This window comes from Oryza sativa, chromosome 5, assembly GCF_034140825.1.
Source record: "Oryza sativa Japonica Group chromosome 5, ASM3414082v1".
Taxonomy (NCBI): domain Eukaryota; kingdom Viridiplantae; phylum Streptophyta; class Magnoliopsida; order Poales; family Poaceae; genus Oryza; species Oryza sativa.
In genome coordinates, this window is record NC_089039.1 from 5,522,699 (window position 1) to 5,543,146 (window position 20,448).

The 20,448-nt window shown below is 44.3% G+C and overlaps 2 protein-coding genes and 1 pseudogene across 2 annotated transcripts; all 3 read right to left on the reverse strand.

Annotated features, from left to right (window-relative positions):
- Positions 1-5,519: 5,519 nt before the first annotated feature.
- LOC136351241 (acid phosphatase 1-like) lies at positions 5,520-9,990 on the reverse strand. The gene is made up of 2 exons (XM_066310817.1): positions 6,964-9,990; positions 5,520-6,208 (listed from the first exon to the last, which is right to left on the reverse strand). Exons 1-2 carry the CDS (start codon positions 7,329-7,331, stop codon positions 5,824-5,826), a joined length of 753 nt encoding a protein of 250 aa, XP_066166914.1. The 5' UTR covers positions 7,332-9,990; the 3' UTR covers positions 5,520-5,823.
- Positions 8,482-9,990, reverse strand: LOC107278344 (uncharacterized). Its single transcript, XM_026025892.2, has 2 exons — positions 9,131-9,990; positions 8,482-8,849 (listed from the first exon to the last, which is right to left on the reverse strand). Exons 1-2 carry the CDS (start codon positions 9,803-9,805, stop codon positions 8,841-8,843), a joined length of 684 nt encoding a protein of 227 aa, XP_025881677.1. The 5' UTR covers positions 9,806-9,990; the 3' UTR covers positions 8,482-8,840.
- A 3,211-nt stretch (positions 9,991-13,201) lies between these two features.
- LOC107277453 (acid phosphatase 1-like) lies at positions 13,202-18,121 on the reverse strand (annotated as a pseudogene).
- Positions 18,122-20,448: the final 2,327 nt, after the last annotated feature.

The window sequence follows — 20,448 nt, forward strand, 5'->3', positions numbered from 1 at the left end:
TAATTAATTAACCAATCACGATTGACCACCATGAGCTACCATTAAATATAATCATAAGTGATAGTGTAACATTAGTTATCCCAATCATGTGCTAATGTTTCTAAGCATGGCTAAGTAATTTATATATATATATATATATATATATATATATATATATATATATATATATATATATATATATATATATATATATATATATATATATATATATATATATATATATAGCATTTAGGCCATAACAAAGGAATAAGTTCACACCACCCGGTGACATTCAAAAATAAATGCACGGTTGAAATAAATAGAGAATTTAAATATAGGATCAACATGCTGAAAGGAATTGTGTTTGGGATCTGTGTGACTTGCCTTGCAATAATCTATCTTCAATTAGTCTTCTTGAACACTTCCGACGCACTCACGAACCTTCACAACGACGGAAACGACAAGCTAACAAGCAAAACGAAGAAAAAGACTAATAAAAACCAAATAAATAGTACATAAAAGTAAACAAACATGTAGATCATGATTTTAGATGAATTTAGAGAGTTGAACGGCCTCATTCCGACTTCATATGAATTAGTTATGAATTTAAGATTAAACTGATTTTAGCCTTATACAGAAAAGGATTAACGATTTATTTTAGAAAAGAAAATAGCTTTATGACGTCACTGATGACATCATCGCCGGAATAAGACACTGGACCACACGGTCGCCGGCGCTAGAGGACTCGGCCGCACCAACCGAGGGCATCTACGCGAAGAGGACGACCAGACGAACTCTCCAAGGGGCGGCACGACGACGAACGATGATGGAAGACAACCAGCGATGAGCTCCGAACGGCGGCGAAGTAGGGACGACGACGACGGCGGCTTTCCTGCGACGAGCAGCGGCAACGGAGGGGTGGACGGGCTTCTCCTCGGTGCTGCGATGCCGAGGGAGTTGGCGGCATAGGTCGGGGACGACCGAGGCGACGGCACGGCGCGGATGGAGGCGAAGCAGATCGGCTTGACGGCGTCGGCGGCGCTCCGGCGGGATTCGGCTTCGGCCGAGTGGTGGACAGTGTGTGGCTCCTCCTCGCGAATCCGATGGTGGTGACGGCGACCGGAGAAGGTGGCTGCAAAGGCGGCGCGGCGCGGCTGGAAACTTGGCGGCGACGGCGGCGCTAGGGCAGACGCGGCTAGGGCGCTACGGCCGACTGCGAGCTCAGGCGATGGTGGCAAACGAAAGAGGAGAGGGAGGGGACTCTATTTATAGCCACGGGAGAGAGAGATCAGGCTTGGAACGCAAGGAATCGCGCCGGAAAAACCTAGGGTTTGGTGGAGAGATAAACTCGAAAACGAATCCAAATTCGCGTCTAATTTAAAGGGATAAAACTGGATTTTTGGGGAAAAAGATAGAGGAGGATAAGGGAAACAAATCCCCTCAACTAATTTTCGGAATACACGAGAGATAAGGCCGGATTTGGAGGGGAAAAACTGAGCCAACTCGGTCTCAGTTCGGCTGTCCTGAGGTTGAAATGAACAGTAGTGAGGGACGTAAAGCAGACTTTCTCTGTGAGCTTCCTTTACTAGGCCGGATTGAAGGAGGGACCTGAAATGGACTTCGGAGGAGGGATAAGGCCAGCCGAAAGGAAGGGAGAATGGGCCGAGGAATGAAGGTGAACTTTTCCAGTTTCAGCCCGAAAAGGAAAATGGTATTTAATTTACTTTTCCAATTAAATTAATCAGTAAAATGATCTTTGAATTGTTAAAAATACTTCCAATGCTCGAATAATTTCAAGAAAAATCCTGAAAGTACTTGAACACTATAAATATTTAACAAAGTTATAAGAGGACCATTTAATGATTAATTTAATATGTGATTAATTACTGAAATGTTCTTTCTATGATTAAAATTAGGAATTGAGTTCCGAAAAATCCTAGAAAATTCCAGATAGTATAATTAACTATGGCGAATTTAATAAAAATTAAATCCAGCCATACTTTATTTTTAGCAAATTTTATTTCCCACATTTAGCTTCACTTGTAAATTAATGAACATTTAATATAAATTCTAATAATAATTTATTAAATAATTTATAAATCCTAAAACGAAAATCAGAATGTGACAATACTCCCAGGTATCACATGATCCTCCCAAAGTATCACCTATGAAACCTGGTGAAACAGGACATGATACTAAGGATGATCATGATACCTCCCAGGTTTAACATGATCCTACTCAAGTATAACTTGATACCTCGCAACTATCGTCTTCTACGTGGCAAGAATCATATGATAACTTACATGTATTACTTGATAACTAGCTGGTATCGGGTGATACATACCAGGTATCATGCGATTCTACCACGTATCAGGTGTTATACGATTCCTATCACATATCAGGCGATACTCGTGAGGTATCATATGATACTTATCAGGTATCGTGCAATTTCTACGACGTATTGGGATGATATTTGTGAGGTATCATATTCAGATGATACCTACTAGATACCAGGAGCTGCGCGTCGAGGTGTCGAGGCATCGTCGCCAGCGGCCGCGTCCTCCCCCGTCCACGCTCCACACTGAACCCAAACCTCATCGCCGGCAGCCGCTTCCTCCCCCATCCATGGTCCACATCGGAGCTCGTCGCCGACGACCACGTCCTCCGTTGGGAGCTCATCACCGGCAGCCGCCATCACCTTAGCCGGCGACCGCGTCCTCCACGCTAAAGCTCATCACTGGCGCCGCCGCCATCACCACGCAGGATCCTCTGTCGTCCACGCCCCACGCCAGAGCTCGTCGCCGGCACCGTCTTTGTCACCACGCAGATCCTCCGCCGTCCATGCAACCATGCACCACGCCGGAGCTCGCCGGCGGCCACGTCCTCCACGCCAGAGGTCGTCGGCGCCGGCCGCGTCAGCGCCACTGGTGTTAGCCTCATCTGTGCTGCTCCCACGGTGGCCTGCGCTCTCGCGTCTGAGGGAGGTAGACAGGGAGCGATCCCGTTGGGACAGTACTCCAACGGGATTCCGTTATATAGCAGCCCCCAAAAGTTAATTTAGATTGTTTTTTGCAGATAGATCTCTTAAGAAACCCGTATGTAAAAATATTGCACTGACCAGCCACACGTTGTGTCTGTCTCCTTTAATTAATTATTCTCTTACCTATCAGCCTCTGTCCTCATTTCTCTCCATGTTCTCTCTAATCGATCGGTCCCTTCTCCCTCGTATCCACTCCTCCCCTGCAGGCAGCGATGTGAGGCAGAGGGCATCTATGGTGGGCTTCTGGCAGCGGCAACGAAGGCAGCTTCGGGCGGTGGAGGCAGAGGAGCGTTGGGCTTTCGATGATGGCGACGGCAAAATCAATGGCCGCAGCCACATACATAAGAGTTGGTTCCAGCGTCATGCATGGGCTTCGAACAACGACGGATCCGGTGTTGGAGAGCTCGGTGATGGTGGATGCTGCGTTGGGAGCTTGGTGATGATGGGGTGCTCGGTGATGGCGATTCTGGCACTCGGGAGCTTGGCGGTAGCGGATCCAGCAGCACCGGCTTCGAGAAAGGCTAATCCGCCAAAAGCGGCCTCGGGAGCTACGGGGCCTCGAGGTGACAATGACGGTGTTTTTAACGCTTGGGAACTCGACGGCGGCAGATCTGCCACCGCTGGTCTTAGCCCTTAGGAGAGGCTAATCTGCCGCTGCTATCCCTTGGAGCTGTGGGGCCTCGCGGTGGCGATGATGATAGCGGATCTAGTGCTTGTGTGTTCGACGCTGGTCGATCTAGTTGCGCCGACCTCGAGAGGGGTAGATTCGCTGGCGTTGGCCGCTGGACCTGTGGCACCTTGGCGGCAACACTGACGATGGCGAACCGTGGTGGTAATGACCAACTGCGGCAACGACAACAACGGCAACGACAACAGCGGCAGCAACGGTATATCGGAGCTAACTAGGGTTTTAATTTTGCGAATTATTTTCACAAGTGGGCGACTTAACTGACCACCTGCGAAAATCATATTTCCGGAGTGGGTGCGTCGCCCGATTGGAAAAATGCCGATGTTTATAGACACCTATGGGGAGGCGGACTGCTCAACCATTTGCAAAAATAGGTTTTAGCCGTTTGCCAAAAAAACTTTTATGTAGCCAGGAGAAAGTTGATCGCTAGCCACCGACTACAAATCGTCGGATTAGTTCTCATAAGATACTAGTCAATGGGATAGATTAGCTAACTTGCTCTCCCATTGTAATCAGTGTGATATATTTCATAGCTATATATATAAACTGGAGTTGGGTTATTACCCATCCTAAGTGCCTGAAGTAGTATAAAAATCCACGTCTCCCATTTGTTTTATAGTAATCTCGTGTATACCTCTCCCATCTATTTTATTGTAATCCTCGTGTATACCTTCGTAGCACCATCCTCATCCCATGCAAATAACATTATCGAGTATAGCTCGTCGACAGATCTCAAACAAAAGAGTACAAAGTTTTAGATATCGTCCGGATCAACAATTTTGTATGTAACTTGATATTAGTGAATGGCAATAGTAAAAAAATATTCCATGAAAGCATTAAAGTTTTCATATTATAGGAAGTACTACGAGAATCTATATAGGAGCTTGATTGACCTCAATCACGTTTAATATGAATTTTCAACTTTTTAAAGTGTGGACTTTCTAAAGTACGTAGAAACCCTTGTAAAAATATTGGCCAAAACTTATAACGAATATTTACGCACCTAAATGTTCCATATTAGAAAGCCTTCCAACTACAAAGTTGTATATGTCATCGAACTGTACACTTTTAAGATGTCAGTGAAAACTAAAAGGACAAAACCAAAAATAGATCTGAGAAAAAACAAATTTTTGAAACCATAATGATCTCTTAGGAACAAACCTTGAATTTGAAAGTCGTTGATCCCGTCGAGGGCTAGAATTTTCTTATAGAACATACATGTGTCTATCTAAGGTTGTTTGGAAATATAAGAAAAATACATTCAAAACAGATCTGAGATAAAAAAGAATAATTCAACCATCTCAAATGAATAAACTTTCAGCAAGAAAAGTTGTACATCTCTTTCGAGGGATACAATCTTCATATTTATCATCATATCCGGCTTCATTTGAAAGAGCTGCATATTTCTTTAGCATGAACATAAATTATGCAAGTTTTATTCATTGTTGTAGACCTAATTAAGTGACAATACACCAACAAAATATGCACAATGAGGGTAGAAATAGGAAAACCACCTTACTTTCAAGTAAAACTGCTATGAAAATTCTGCATCAAGTTTTTTCTACTATCTGGTTTTGAAATTGTTGGGGTGAAAAAGTACTTTATTTCAATGAAAATGCACTTTAATTTGAGAGAATTTCAAGAGCTAAAAATCTACTTGCGGCTTTAAATTGCCACTTGTTAAAGCCAGTATCTGGTAAAGCTAAAGTAGGGCAAGGCTACAATAATTTAAAAATTTTGAAATAGAGATGTACCATATTTGTTATCTTTTTCTAAGATCTTCCCACACTCATCAGTTTTCTCCTTCACGTATATGAAATGAAAAATCCAATCAATAGTGAATATTTTAATGTAAGGTACTGCTTGATCCATTGATCAATAATTACAACCAGGCAACATAATACAATGATCAATGAAATAGCCAACTCCAGCGTTATTACAAATTTAAATCTCATCTCTCACAAAGCAAACTAAGAAGGAAATCCAGCATACACGTCAAAGAGTAAGTAACCGCGAGCTAAGAATATTTGATGACAAGAAATTAAGTAAATGAAACACACGCGAACTTGCATCCATCGATATAGCTAGCTGGCTAGCAATAATGTTGGTGGCCCACCTAGGCAACGTAGTACATGGGACTGGGGTACTTAAAGGTGCGGCAACCCTCCGGTGATCTGAGGATGTCGCTCCACTGGTCACCGATGTTGCCGATAATGACATAGCCGGCATCCACTAGCTTCTTCCGCTCACTTGTCTTGAATGCTTGAGTTGAGGTCTGGAGCCCAATCGGTTGGAGCAGTAGCTTCTCCCAGCTAGAGTAGCCCTGTGAGAGGAGGTTGTGGGTGGTGATGGCTATCTGGTCCTCGGTGCGGTCGGTTAGGAACACCGGCTTGATGCCGAGCTGGAGCAGCCGTTGGTAGAGTCGCAGCGTCCCCTGCAATGCCGGTGCGCTCCCTCCAGCCACGTACTGGAGGAAGTTCGCGTGGTCGTATGGCTGAACTCTAGAAAGGGGAATGATGATTTAAAGATGGTAATCGCCAACCAGTAGTACAACGTGCTATTTATGTTACTTCTTTTTATTATATGAAAGATCCAAGCGCAAATACACCACTACGCAGGTACATTACACTAACATGCCCATGAGAGTGACAGCGACCATGTGCTAGCTAGTCACTTAATTACGCATTAAATTCTTATTGAACATGTACTCGTATGTATGTAATATTTGTAGGCACTAGGATTCGAATCACGGTTTGGAGGAGTCATGCATCCACAACACTACCATGACAACGTCGGTGTTTTCTCATACGGGTCATTGTTGTTGATATTATGGTCATTATTAAAAATCTAATTATATAGCATATATGTTTGTTGGATATTTTTGAGTATTAACTATAGCCTCTTTGATTGAAAAAGAGTTAATATATAATTACAATTTGCTAATTGTTATTTGGAGTGAAATAAATAAAATAGTAAATCACTTATATTTATAAAATTAGAATTTAGGTTTATATTAGAATTTAGGTTTATTATTTTTTAGAGGGAAATAATTATAAAATTTTATGCAAGATAAAAATACGGTTGCTATAATTATGTCGACACACTTTTTGGGACTTTTTTAAATACATTAAAAGTAAATATATAATTTAGGGATTTACAATGTAATTGCATGACTATTTTTTCATGAAAAATATGATGGGATAAATATTGATAATAAAAAAACAAGTTTACCTAGTGTTTGAGTATATATACGTACCCGTAGCCATGCTTAGCCTGGTAGGGCACGGTGGAGAGTGCGGTCTCGTCGACGTCGAACACCCAGACCTCCTTGCCACTGCCGGAGAGCTTGAGGCTCTCGGCGTAGGCGACGGCCTCGTTGATCACCACGTCGGAGTCGCGGCCGTAGCGGTCGCCGGTGATGTAGTCGGCGACGTATTTGGCGCAATCCGCCGGAAGCGTCTTCCACCCGATGATGTTGTGCGCCTCCACCGCCGTCCTCACGCTGCCGCAGTACGGCGGCGGCGGCGGCGGCGTCGGTGGCTTCGCCTCCTGGCCGCTGCAGAAGCAGGAGCCCGCCGCCGCTGCCACCACCGTGAGGAGGAGGAGCAACCTCGCCGTCGCCATTGTTGCCCTCTCCTTCTCTTGAGCTGTGAGCTGCTTTAGAGGAGATGTGTGTGATCGAGGAGGCTGTGAGCTTCAGCGAGGAGGCCATGGGGTTTATATAGTAGAGGCGAATGATTGGTGAGGGAGTCGCTTCACGGAGGTCCGTACGTTCTTCGAGGTGCGACGTCGTACGTGCGAGCTCAACGTTTGACCGGCGAGATCAGCAGCTGGGTGCATGCTCCACCGGCCGGACTAGCTTGCCGTAAGTTGTGGATTACGATCCCGTCGGATGACGACCGTCGACGTCGACCGGAGTGCGACGGGGCGCCCGGCCACCGACACACAGGGGTCAAGTGTTAGAAATAACGTTGTTGTTGTTATTAATGTCGCTTCTTGGTTGCGTGGTAGAGTGCGCTTCATATGTGTTTTGTGTTATAATACGTATGTTTTTCTAGTACCTTTCTCTAATATTACTAGCAGAGGGGCAGGCCCGTGCATTGCAACGGGATTTGACAAAAGTTATGATAACGGGTTCACCTCGTGGTCAAGTATATATTTGAATCGAACCTTGCTGAACGTACAACGATGCCATCCGATTGTTGTCCGACCGTGTTACGGCGTGGGCACAGCTAATAGACGCATGCCAAGATTCATCACGGCCTAAATCATGTATCGTTTGTGAGGTTTTTATCGTTGCTTTGATCATACACTGGGGTCGAACAACAACGTCGTATCTATATTATTTTCGATTGGAAAATCATGTTCTAAATACTTAATAAAACGATATTTCTATACAAGGACCCCTATAGATTACAACCACACCGTATCTAGTCCATCTGCAAAAATCGAGCTTTATTTTCGCATATGGCTCACTAAGCACTACTACTTTCAAGATTTTTCCAAACGGGCATTTTGATTTTTCCGTGCGGTTGTCCGGTCCGCCTGGAGCCAATCGTCTGGGAAAATAAGCATTTTCGCATGCGGGCGGTCCAACCACACGGGATAATCGATTATCCCGTGCGGTTGTGTTATACCCTTCTATCTTTCTTTGTATTTTATTCTAAGCGTGGTAAGGATATTGAATTACACATCACTGCGAACTTATTCACTCTTCGAAGCCCCCTGGCCGAACCGGAAACGGTGGTACCACCATAAGTAGGTTCTTTCGGTATTGACCAACAAGTCCCTCTCATTGAGATTAATACCAGCTTGCAGGCAGTTTCAAATTCAAGAACTTCGTACAGAGCATCTCGATCAAGACTGACCCCACGAAGATCGAAGCCATTACCAGCTGGCCGATTCCAACGTCCATCCACGACATTCGGACTTTCCATGGCCTTGCTTCATTCTTACATTTCTTGCTTCTTTGCGAGAGAGATCTTTGTCGTCCTCTATTCGTCAACAGATGAAGAGGTAGGGGTTGTAGGGGAAGAACCAACCTTTTCGGGTTACGGGAGACCGAGGCAGAGCAAGAGTGTAGCTTCAACCGATCCCCGGCGACATCTTTTAGGCCAATGTTGGGCGTATCAGCTATCTCACCTGGAGAGTGAGGAAAGAAACGGTCCTCGTCATTAAAGGAAATTGTGCTTCTTCAGTTCTACATTAAAATTGTGAGTAGATTCTTCAGTTTTAAGCTGATAAACTTGGTTTCGGGAACTTTCTAGGAGAAAAATAGAGCCATTTGGAGCGGAGGGTGATCGATTTATGACAAAGACTGTGCTTTCAAACACGTCCGCACGGAATCAAAAATACCAAAAATAAAAAAAACGAATCGGTCGCTCGCTGCCGCCGCCGCGCTCGGCTCGCTGCCGAACCGCTACCTCGTCGATGTCGTCATCTGGGTCCTCCTCGTCGACGTCGTCATCTGGGCCGCCGCCGCGCCCGGTTCGCCGCCTCGCCGGCCGGCTCGCCCACTCGCTGCCGCGCCCGGCTCGCCCAGCCGCCGCCGCGCCCAGCTCGCCACCTGGCTTGGTTGCGGCCGCGCCCAGCGCCCGGCTCGTCCAGCCGCCGCCTCGCCCGCTCGCTGCCGCGGCCGGCTCACCGCCTGGCCTGTTCGTCGTCGTCGGCCCGCTCCCGGCCTCCGCCTTGCCGTCGTCGTCGTCGTCGCGCACACGTACGCCACTTCCGGCCGCCGCCTCGTCGTCGTCGTCAGCCGCGCGCCGAGAGCCGCCTAGAGGAGAGGAGGTGTCGGCACCATGCACAGGAGGAGGAGACGAGGCATCGGCCCGGCCGTCTCGCCCAGCCGCCGCTGTCCGCCCTGCCGCCGCCGTTGCCCAGGCTGCCGCCGTCACCCAGGCCGCCGCCGCCGAGAGCCACCTGGAGGAGAGGAGGCGTCGGCACCATGCACAGGAGGAGGAGACGAGGCGTCGGCCCGGCCGCCTCGCCCAGCCGCCGCCGTCCGCCCCGCCACCGCCGTCGCCCAGGCCGCCGCCGCCGAGAGCCGCCTGGAGGAGAGGAGGCGTCGGCGCCATGCACAGGAGGAGGAGACGAGGCATCGGCCCGGCCGCCTCGCCCAGCTGCCGCCATCCGCCCCGCCGCCGTCGCCCAGGCCGCCGCCGCGCCCGGCCACCGCCTCGCCCAGGGGAGGGGGAAGGAGGAGGGGAAGCCAGCTGGGGAGGAGCTAGAGGCCGGTGGGAAGCCGGAGAGAAGAGGAGAAGAGATAAGGTAGAGAGAGAGATGTGGAGTTGGGAGTGGTTGAGGTTGTACGGGAAAAAGGGAAAAAGGAGGAGAGAGATAGGGAAATTTTGAAGTGGTTGGGAGGGAAAGGAGGTAGGAATATCCCATGCGGTTGGGTTAGGACGCACGCACCGGAAAATCGATTTTTCCGTACGGGCGACACCCAGCGCCATTTTTTTATTTTTCCGTGCGGTTCCACTTACGGACCGCATGGAAACAAAAGGAAGGACGTCTAGGAAAATCAATGTTGTAGTAGTGAAGAGACCCGCATGAAAAAAAATCTATTTTCCATGCGGTCCTCTTAAAGAGCCGCATGCAAATATGAGCCTATTTTCCCATGCGGTCCTTTTAATGGGCCGCATGCAAAAATAGATTTTCATACGCGGACCTCTTAATTGGTCCACATGTAAAAATATTCCTTCTCTTTTACATAGATATTTTCTCCCCTCCTCAGTCTCTTTTCCTTCTCAACACTTCAAATTTTTCCACTTCACCTCTCCCCTCTCTCTCATTCTCTTCCTCTCCGCTCTCTCACCGAGAACTCTCTCATTCTCTCCTCTCCCTCTCTTTCTCTTCCTCCCTCTCCTTTCTCTCTCTCTCTCACCGACAAGGAGGGCGGCGGCCGACGGCCGACAAGGAAGTGCCAGGAGCGCGCGGCGTGACCGATGAGGTGGCGATGGAAGCGTGCGGCGCCGCTGAGGTGGCCAGGAGCGTGTTAACGACCAAATTTTGCAATATTAGTGCCAGAGATGAAGACTGGATCGAAGCGTAATCGAAGATGAGGATCATCGGTGAAACAGAGTAGGAATCAGCTGAAGTTCGGATCGGCTACGATTGGAATCGGCTAAGTCCGAGTCAGACTGGGTAAGTTGATATAGCCGATTCCGACAATACAACTTGGTATAAGTCATTGGGTTGAGTTGATATGCTTCAAGGTGATTGCCATGCATGGATAAAGTCCTGAGAAGGCAATTATATCTAATAATTAGGATATTTTATGTAATTTCCTTAGAGATATGTTTAGGCAAAAGTCTGTCGTAAAGACTTACTGTATCTTAGAGTTTGTTAGAGATAAGAGTCATGTCCGATATGGACATTGTTTGTAATTCTCGGGTATAAATAGACCCCGAAACCCATGTAATCAATTAACACATACGTTCAATACAATCTCGGCGCGTCGCCACCCTTTTTGCTTTAGTTTTATTTCAACGAGTTCTTGCTTTCGGGTTGAGCTGCATCGGTTTCGATCTTCAACAAGAGGTAAAACTTGTTATGATGACTTGCGTTCTTGGGATTAGTGCTTCCATCTTTATGATACTCTAATCTTGTTTATGTAATTCATCGAGTTATCACATATCTTATATAATCTCTGACAATATCGCTATCTAACCTACAATCGGCTAACATCTATTGATAGAGGGCAGTCGATTAGGTCAAATATTGATGTTGGCTTAGATTATATACGGTATCCACCACCTTATGAAACTTCCAACGGCTTGATTGTTTAGATGTTGTTCTTCTTTTCATACTTATAGCTGCATCAGTTGTTTGATCTTATGAGTCGTGATTAGAATCACAATCTCTAGCCTGCTTCTTGGTTGCCGATTAGGATAGTATTGGCGTTTCAGCCAATCTTACCTGATTTAACTATATTTGCTTTATATGCTTTATTGACATGTTAAATCTGCCCTTTATGTCAAGATCTTATTGCATTGAGTGTATTAGGCTTTCGTTTGGTATATTCTGCTTGCTTTAATATCTTAACGTAGAGTAGTATCGGAGTATTAGCCGATATATACTAGATCTATCTGATCGGCTATGCTACGAACATATATAATCTTATTATTAATATATATTTCGATTTAAGTGATTTATACTGTCTCGGCATGGCGACCGATCTATCCCAATCACTTGATTTAAGTATATATCGATATAAGGATTATATATCGTTAATATCTACAGCCGATCGAGTAGATTTAGTTCTGTTTTATTTATTAATGCTTACCGATCGATGCATATATGACATCGGCTCAAAGATAAATGATATGTCATCGGCACCTAACCGATCGGCTATCATTTATAGATTTAATCATGGTTTCTTTGCCTTTATTTCTTGTTGATTGCATGATCAAATCAACTGGCATGCTAGCATACTCAAAGACGAGTTTTGGACCTGCACTGGAGTTAAGCAGATCTCCCAGGCCTCGTGTTTTTCATCAACAGAGCGACGCTGCCCTACGTGGCTCAGTGTGACTCCAGCGGCGGCCACGCACAAGGGCCATGGCGGGGTCGGGCGTGGGCGGCGGCGGCGGCCCTCCCCCACCCCAATCTACTGGCCGCTACCCTCTCCCGCCCGGATCCGCTGGCTGCCGCCCTCCCCCACCCCCATACTAGTGGCAAGAAGGGAGGAGGATGAGGACGACGGGGGCTACTGGAGGATGAGGACAACAGCGGCGGCGACTGGAGGACGGGAACGGTGGCGGGTCACCTATGGTAGCGGTGTATTTTTTGATTTCTGGAATTTTTATTTTTTTTTTCTAATTTTTTCCTTTTCGCATGCGGTCGGCTTAAGTGCCCGCATGCGAAAATCAGATTTTCTCATGTGGTTGCGCTGGCTTTCATGCTTTTGCAGTCCTTTTCTTCCATGCGGTTCGCCCAACCGCATGCGAAAATGCATTTTGACCGTTTGTAAAAAGCTATTTTGTAGTAGTGAAAGTAACAGGTCGTATGTACATATATTGTCTAGGTACTCATGGTAATGTTGGCCGGTCGTAGATGAGGCCACAAATTAGATGACAAGTGGAAACGTAATTTAATCGAACTTTTCGATAGTATGGCAACGTATGTAATTAGTGGATGGAAAAGGATGCTCGACAGAGCCATGTACGCGGACAAGGCGAAGTCATGGATGGACTCACGACTTACCAATCGGACTAAATGGAAACAACTTTAATCGTGTTGTTGCTGGTCAAAATTTGAAAAAAAAACAATTATATACAAATATATATATACCAACGCAAAAACCAATTCAAACTTAAACAACATATCAAAGTAGTGGCAGAAACACGTTCAATTTACATAATATATATAATAGTAGAGAAAGGTAAAAAAACAACATAAGAATTGGATTGAGTAAATCAAACGCACGCGAACTTGGATCCATCGATATAGCTAGCTAGCCAATTAGCTAGCTAATGATAACGCTGTCAGACGAGCTAGGCGACGTAGTACATGGGGTTAGGGTACTTGAAGATGCGACAGCCCTCTGGCCCTCCGAGGATGTTGCTCCACTGGTCACCGATGTTGCCAACAATAGCATAGCCAGCGATCACTAACTTCTTCTGCTCGCTGGTCTTGAACAAGCAGTTGAGGTCTGGAGTCCAACCGACTGGAACAATGGCTTCTCCTAGCTGTAGTAGCCCCTGCAAGTGGAGGTTGTGAGTGGTTATAGCCCTTTGGTTCTCTGCGCGATCGGTTAGAAATACTGGCTTGATGCCTAGAGCAGCCATTGAGAGAGTTGTAGCGTTCCCTGTAGCTCTAGTGCACTCCCTCCTACCATTTACAGGAGGAAGCTCGCGTGGTCGTATGGCTATACTCTGAAAAGAAAAATGATAATTTGAAAAAAAATTGGCCAGCAGTACAAAGGGTTATGTTAATTTTTTTTTATTATACGAAAGTCAGGCACACACATACACTGCTACGCATGTACATGTATTATACCAAAACGCCCATGACAGAATGACGGAGACCAGCTACGAGTCACTGACCCATTAAATTCTTAGTGAAGACAAACTCGCTGTTTACATCCAAATTAAACACTTAGAGTCAAAATAGGGAAATATTACAAAAATTTGGAAGGCGCCGGGTTTCCTCCAGGTAGCCGGTCTAACCGCCGTCGGTGGGCCGATCTGATAGGCGTGATGGGCCCGTCAGACCGTCATAGTGCGATTAAGAGATGCTTCAGGTTTCCATTGGTTTCTACCCTGTGTTGGATGTGGAGAGTACTTGTAGAAGGCAAGACCAACTCCTTTATAAGAGCCAAGGTCGGTTTGATTCCAAACCCCAATACCCCAATCTCTCAATCACTACAATATATTGAATCATGCTATTACTTTACTTTTCCGCTATGTTTTTCACTTTACCATAGTTCAGTCCATCTTTATCGATTTGCGCCATAAATCGGCCGTCGTCGCTGCGAGATTGCAATTATCATTTTGTAAGTTTGTCCTGTAAACCTTCCGTTCACCCACGAGACGGGTGATTATCTTCAAATTGATCTAAATCAGCCTCATGGCTAGTTTTGATATCTAAATCGCCTCCGCTAGCCAGTTTAATCTTCAAAATCCATCTTGATCGATTTCAAGCTGTCTAGATCGAGGTTGTTGGCAACTCCGTTAACACCACAAATCTTTAGGCGAGTCTCGTGTTGGGATCGAAAAAGACGCGAACACTCGCGTGTGTGTAATATATTCATGGACACTAAGATTTGAATCAAGTCACGTAGCCACAACTCTATAATCACACGGCTTCGGTGTTTCCCATAAGGGTCACTGTTGATGATATTATGGGTATTAAACTAACTAGAAAGATAGCGCGGGCACCTTATATAATGTGTGTGAATTTTAGTATAAATATTTATGTGTGGCTGACTTTTTATTAAAATATATTTTTACTATATTCTAAACTAAAATTAAGCTTATTTAGTGTGCTTTGAATGCTAGTTATTTTCTTAGAATTACACTTGCAATCATGCAGTTTTGAAATTATGAGAAAGCATTATGTTAAAATATTTTTTTACTATATTCTAAACTAAAATTAAGCTTATTTAGTGTGCTTTGAATGCTAGTTATTTTCTTACAATTACACTTGCAACATATAAATTCTAAAATAAAATTACTTGATATCATGCAGTTTTGAAATTATGAGAAAGCATTATGTCAAAAAAATGAAGGTGGTTCCTATGAGAAAATTTAGGGTATTTTGACTCCCCAGAAGGATATCTCGATACCCCAAAAGAAATCCAATAATATCAATTTTTGTTTGATTTTATTTTAAGTTATATATATATATTTATTTATTTTAAGAAATATTGAAGTAGTGGTCATAGTATTTTTTGTGAATTATCACTAAACTGAAGTGTCTTATAACAAATAATACTCCCTCCATTCCATAATATAAAGCACAACTATTTTTTTTCTGATGTTCCATAATTAATATAAGGCGTGCATGCATGCATGCAATTAATTAGCACATCTTATCCATTAAATTATTATTTTTTAAAATCCTCCACCCTCGAGATCTCTAATCTATTAGGTGCATGCATTATATTTATTAGGGTGATACAAATTAGGAGGTGATAATAATAGTTTCTTGGTATTTGGGTTAAGGGTGGTTGTACCTTATATTTTGGAACGGAGGGAGTACATGTTTCTAGATTGTTCTACATCAGGACTCATGATTTAAAATGTTAGCATGTTTTACCAGAAAAATAAAAAAAATGGACATGGCCTTTAATTCTTATATGGAATTGACTTGATATATTTCTAAGGCCACCTCAAGGTTGTATCATTATTAAGATTCCTAGGTGCAATCCACATGCTTATTGGTATGATCTTCAACCGACCGCACCTTTATTTTCAACTTGTTGTCTATAATGCTAGATGAGTACATTTATGATTAAAAAATTATATATGTCACTTAAAATTCTTTTTCTCTAATTTATTAGTGACTTCATAGATCATATTTGTAAGTTGGATGCTATGAACATCATTATTAAGAACATTTATTTATTTCCGAAAAAGATTGTTTTAAAAGTATCAAGGTCAATTTGTATAAGTACATAGCCCCGTATGCATCTTAAGAGAAATTAATTAAGTCGGTAGAAAGTCACTGTATGTCTAACGGGATATAAGTAATAGATAGAGGTCCATTTGTTTTTTTTGCCCATATAGATAATTTTAATTTTAATTGTTAAGGAGATAGAAAGCAAAGAGAAAATAATGGCAAGGAGAGAGGGAGGTTTGGGATGTTTTTCTAAATGATCAATCTAACCATCTAAAATAATGTATTGGATGTTTAAGTCAAAACCGATGGTCGGATGTTTTGTTTTCTTGTCAGAATTTTTAGGATTTTATCTGATCTATGAGAGCAACATAATGTCTTAAGAGTGTTTATAGGTGGACGTTTAACACCGCATGCCGCAACGGAGTAAGAGAGATGCAAGGAGGTTTGGGCTTTTTTTTAAAAAGAAAAAGATCTAATGACTCAAAATAATATGTCAATCTATTGAAAATAATATTTCCATAGATTTAAATAAAAACCAATGGTTGGATTATTTTTTTCAAAAATTCAAAGATTTTTCTTTGCTTTAAGAATGCCATATAATAGTTTAGAAGCATCTATAAGATGTTTAATGGATTTGAATGTCGCATAGGGGTGGGGAGAGGAGAGAGGTTTGGGTTTTTCTATTTAAAAATACAAACAATCTAAAAAAAGTATTAGAGTACGTACTGGAGTACGTGGGAGGACGAGAGGTGGGGTTTTACATGAGGAGGTAAAAGCAGTCACAGAAATTCCCAATCGACCGAGCGTAGTTTCTGTATAAGGGGTACTTTTTCCGATCATACCTTTTTGATTATTTTTAAATTTTGTTTTTTCTAATTTATTTCTGCATCGTATTAATCTCGACACTGAGTAGTTTAAATGATAAATATGGTCAGTTACCGGCCGATCGAGCATCGTTTCCGAAGAGATGCTACCGATTCCAACCGTTTCCGACCGTTTTCACCTTGGAGGTGCGCCTAATCAATCTAATCTAACGGTTGATAATGTTGGACCACCAATTTAATGGAAAGTCGAGGGATGGATGTTTTGCTTTATCTAATCTAATGGTGTAAAATAATGGGTCCACCAATTTAAGTAAAATCGACGATGAGATTAAATAATGCCACATGGCAATGTATCCGTCAATTTAAGTAGAAATCGATAATCGATTACTTCTTTTTTTATGATTTTATAGTATTTCTCTAATTTAATAGCACCAAGTAGCGGTTTAAAAGTGTTTGTTGTAAGATGTATAAAGTGACAGAGGGAAAGTTAGTAGACCTAGTAGGTGAAAGTCTATTTGTGGGACCTTTTTGCCTACGAAAATAATTTTGGTTTTAATTAATTTCTCATAAAGACAAAGAAAGATATATATAGAAGTACGTACGTACATTGCACATTACGTACGCTTGTTTGTTTGTAGAGGGGAGTTTCCGGATGTGATTTTTACTGTCAAATAGATCTAACGATCTAAAATAATGGGGTCCACCAATTTAAATGAAAATCAATGGTCGGGTTTCTTTTTTTTATTAGAATGACACTTGGCGACTCGAGAGCGTTATTAGAATGCCACTTGGCGACTCGAGAGCGTTTATAGGATGTCACTTGGTGACTCGAGAGCGTTTATAGGAAGTTTAATAGACTTTTATTATATAATAGAAGATAGATAGATAGATTATATAGTAAAACAAGAGCCCAAGATGGGAGCACATTTATATTTATTAATTCCAAATTTATGCATTTATATCGACCTAGTGTTTGACGTATACCGTATGCGTACCCGCATCCAAGCTTGGCTGGGCAGGGTGGAGAGCGCGGTCTCGTCGACTTCGAACAGCCAGACTGAAAGCGTATAGAGTCAACACGATAAGTTAGATTGATCACGGACACAAATACATATAGGGACGGTATATCTTTGTCTCTATACCCGACTTATAGAAACAGAATCGGGATAGAATTGAGCAAAACCGAACCGGATACAAATACAATATCTCTAACACAGACCTCCTTGCCATTGCCGGAGAGCTTGAGGCTCTCGGCGTAGGCGATGCCCTCGTTAATCACCACGTCGGAGTCGCGGCCGTAGCGGTCGCTGGTCATGTAGCCGGCCGGCGACGTAGCCAGCGCAGTTCGCCGGCACCGTCTTCCAGCCGATCGATGATATTCTGCGCCTCCAATTAAGGCCGTCCTCACGCTGCCGCAGTACGCGGCGGCGGCCGCGGCGCCTTCGTCTGCGGCGCTGGCCGCTGCAGAAGCCGGAGCCCACCGCTGCGCCACCGTGTGACCACTAGGAGCAGCCTCGACGTCGCCATTGTTGCCGTCGCCTTGTTTTGAGCTTTCGAGCTGCAGTAGAGGAAATGTGTGTTTGATCGCGGATGCTGCTGTGAGCTGCAGCCAGCTGAGATTGGTGAAGGATGGACTCGATCGCTTCACGGAGGTCGTCCGTTTGTCGGTCGAGGATGCGACATCGATCGATCGTACGTGTGCGAGCTCAACATTTTACCGGCTGGCGAGCTCAACTGGGTGCATGCATGCATGCTCCGCCGGCCGGACTTGCCGTAAGTAGTGGAAAACTTAATTAACGATCCCCTCGGATTACGACCGGAGTGCGACTGTTCGCCCGGCGATCATCGATCGACGCAGTGGGTCAAGTGTTAGAAATAACGTTGTTGTTGTGTAATAAAGTATAGCTAGCTGCTTGCATGGTGGCGATCGACTCAGGGGTCAAGTGTTAGAAATAATGTTGTTGTTGTAATTAATGTAGCTGCTTGCATGGTGGAGTCCTACGTACACACCCTACTTCCGATCCGTTTGACGATTACGCTTTGATTTTTTTCTTAGTTAATTTTTATTAAGTTTAATCACGTTTATAATTAAAAAAACATAGCGACATTGATAACACCTAACAAATATAATGAAAGACCTGTTGACAATATAGGCATATAATGATTTAATATATTCCATAAATAAATCATGACATTACAGATGTATACTAGCATTAACGCATCATTAGATCTACACATGTAAACTAAGCAGTAAAATATGAACAGATCAAATATGCGCAACATGTCGAACACGTATCGAGGTGGTGGAAAGACCGGTTGCTCGGCAGGAACTACTCGAGGTTCCGAGCGTCGACGAAGGCGCGCAGCACGCGAGCGGAGAGGAAGGCGAGCCGTCGTGGACGAACAGGGAGCAGTCGCACGAAGCGCTTCCCAAAAATCTTATTGCCGCCTTCTCCCGGTGCAGGACGTCGAAGGCAGAGGTTCCGGAGACCTGCTCTCCCGATCGCCGGTGTACGCTGGCGAGCGGGATGGAGTAGTCCACGAGCGACGGCACAACACAGAGGAAGAGGCAAACCCTAGATTGATTTTGCGTGTGTTGCGTGAAGGCGGCGGCACGTTTTATATAGAGATAGGTCGCTTGATCAGGGCGCCCGCACGATCTCCACTCTTCCTGCAGCAAAACAAAACTGTAAAAGGAGGCTGCATCTGCGCAAGGTGAGGAGCCAATTTTTCCTTCGGACCATTCGACGCGTACGTCGTGCACGCGCGCCCCCTGCCCTGCCCTGCCAGGCCAGGCGAGCGAGCGCGCGCGTGTGTTCCCCCTCTTCTCTCCACCACACATGCTTCAAGTGGCTAGGAGAGCATCCTCCCTTTTAAGGAGGTCCCCCTCTCCTAGAATAAGTAAGGTGGTACTAAACTCCACATGCATGCCATCCCATGAGGTGGGCTTTTGTGATTTTCCAAAGAATTAATCTTCGAATGGGCCTTAGCCCATCTATTAATTCCAACAATCCCCCACCAAATCTCAAAATCCCACTGAGATTTGCCTTTTCCAATGTACTGTTTATATACCAGCGGTTCGATGGAGTCCGATTAAGGTTGAACATCCACCTAGAACTCCAAGCTACACTTACTCACAACTTGAACAATGGACTACGCCTTGGATTGCAAGTCTTGTGCAAGCAAGTTTCACTCAGAGTCTTATCTGGTACTAGACCGTTTGTAGACTACCCCTCGGGTGGAACGTATAAGTCATACTCCTAGGTCTTTAGTAAGCTTCCTAAAAGATTCACCCAAAATCTTCATAGACTGTGACCAACAATCAAGCTTACAAAGGTGAGTTCTTTCAAGAATGCTCTGCAGGAAAGCATCTTCGCTAACTAAAGCCAACAGAACTCATTAAGGCATAGCCAACCTGCCTTACAGCTCCAGAGAGTACATGCATCTTCACTTAGAAAGGATATAGATTGGTACTCTCCTCTAGTTTACTAATGGTTTGTTCTTCCCAGGTTATAATTCACGGGATCTCCGATCACATAGACTAGGTTACCACCATAGTATAACTCACATATGTCACAAACCCATCTCCTTCGATGCATTATCTATCACATTTCGTGATAGTCCATTCGTGAAGGGATCTGCTAGGTTTCTAGCTGTTTGGATGTAATCCAACGTTATAACTCCGGAGTTTCTCAATTTTCTGACAGACTTCAATCGTCTTTTCACATGTCTAGACGATTTCATATTATCCTTAGAACTATTCACTTTGACAATTACCGTTTGATTATCACAGTTCATGAGGATAGCCAGCACCGGTTTTTCAACAATAGGCAGATCCATTAATAGATCACGCA

Bases quoted from the DNA above. Each gene is read 5' to 3' on its own strand.
- LOC136351241 (XM_066310817.1), bottom strand. From the start codon at position 7,331: ATGGCGACGGCGAGGTTGCTCCTCCTCCTCACGGTGGTGGCAGCGGCG. The intron at 6,209-6,963 runs GTACGTATATAT...TCCCCTTTCTAG, and splicing joins CAGGCTAAGCATGGCTACGG to AGTTCAGCCATACGACCACG.
- LOC107278344 (XM_026025892.2), bottom strand. From the start codon at position 9,805: ATGCCTCGTCTCCTCCTCCTGTGCATGGCGCCGACGCCTCCTCTCCTC.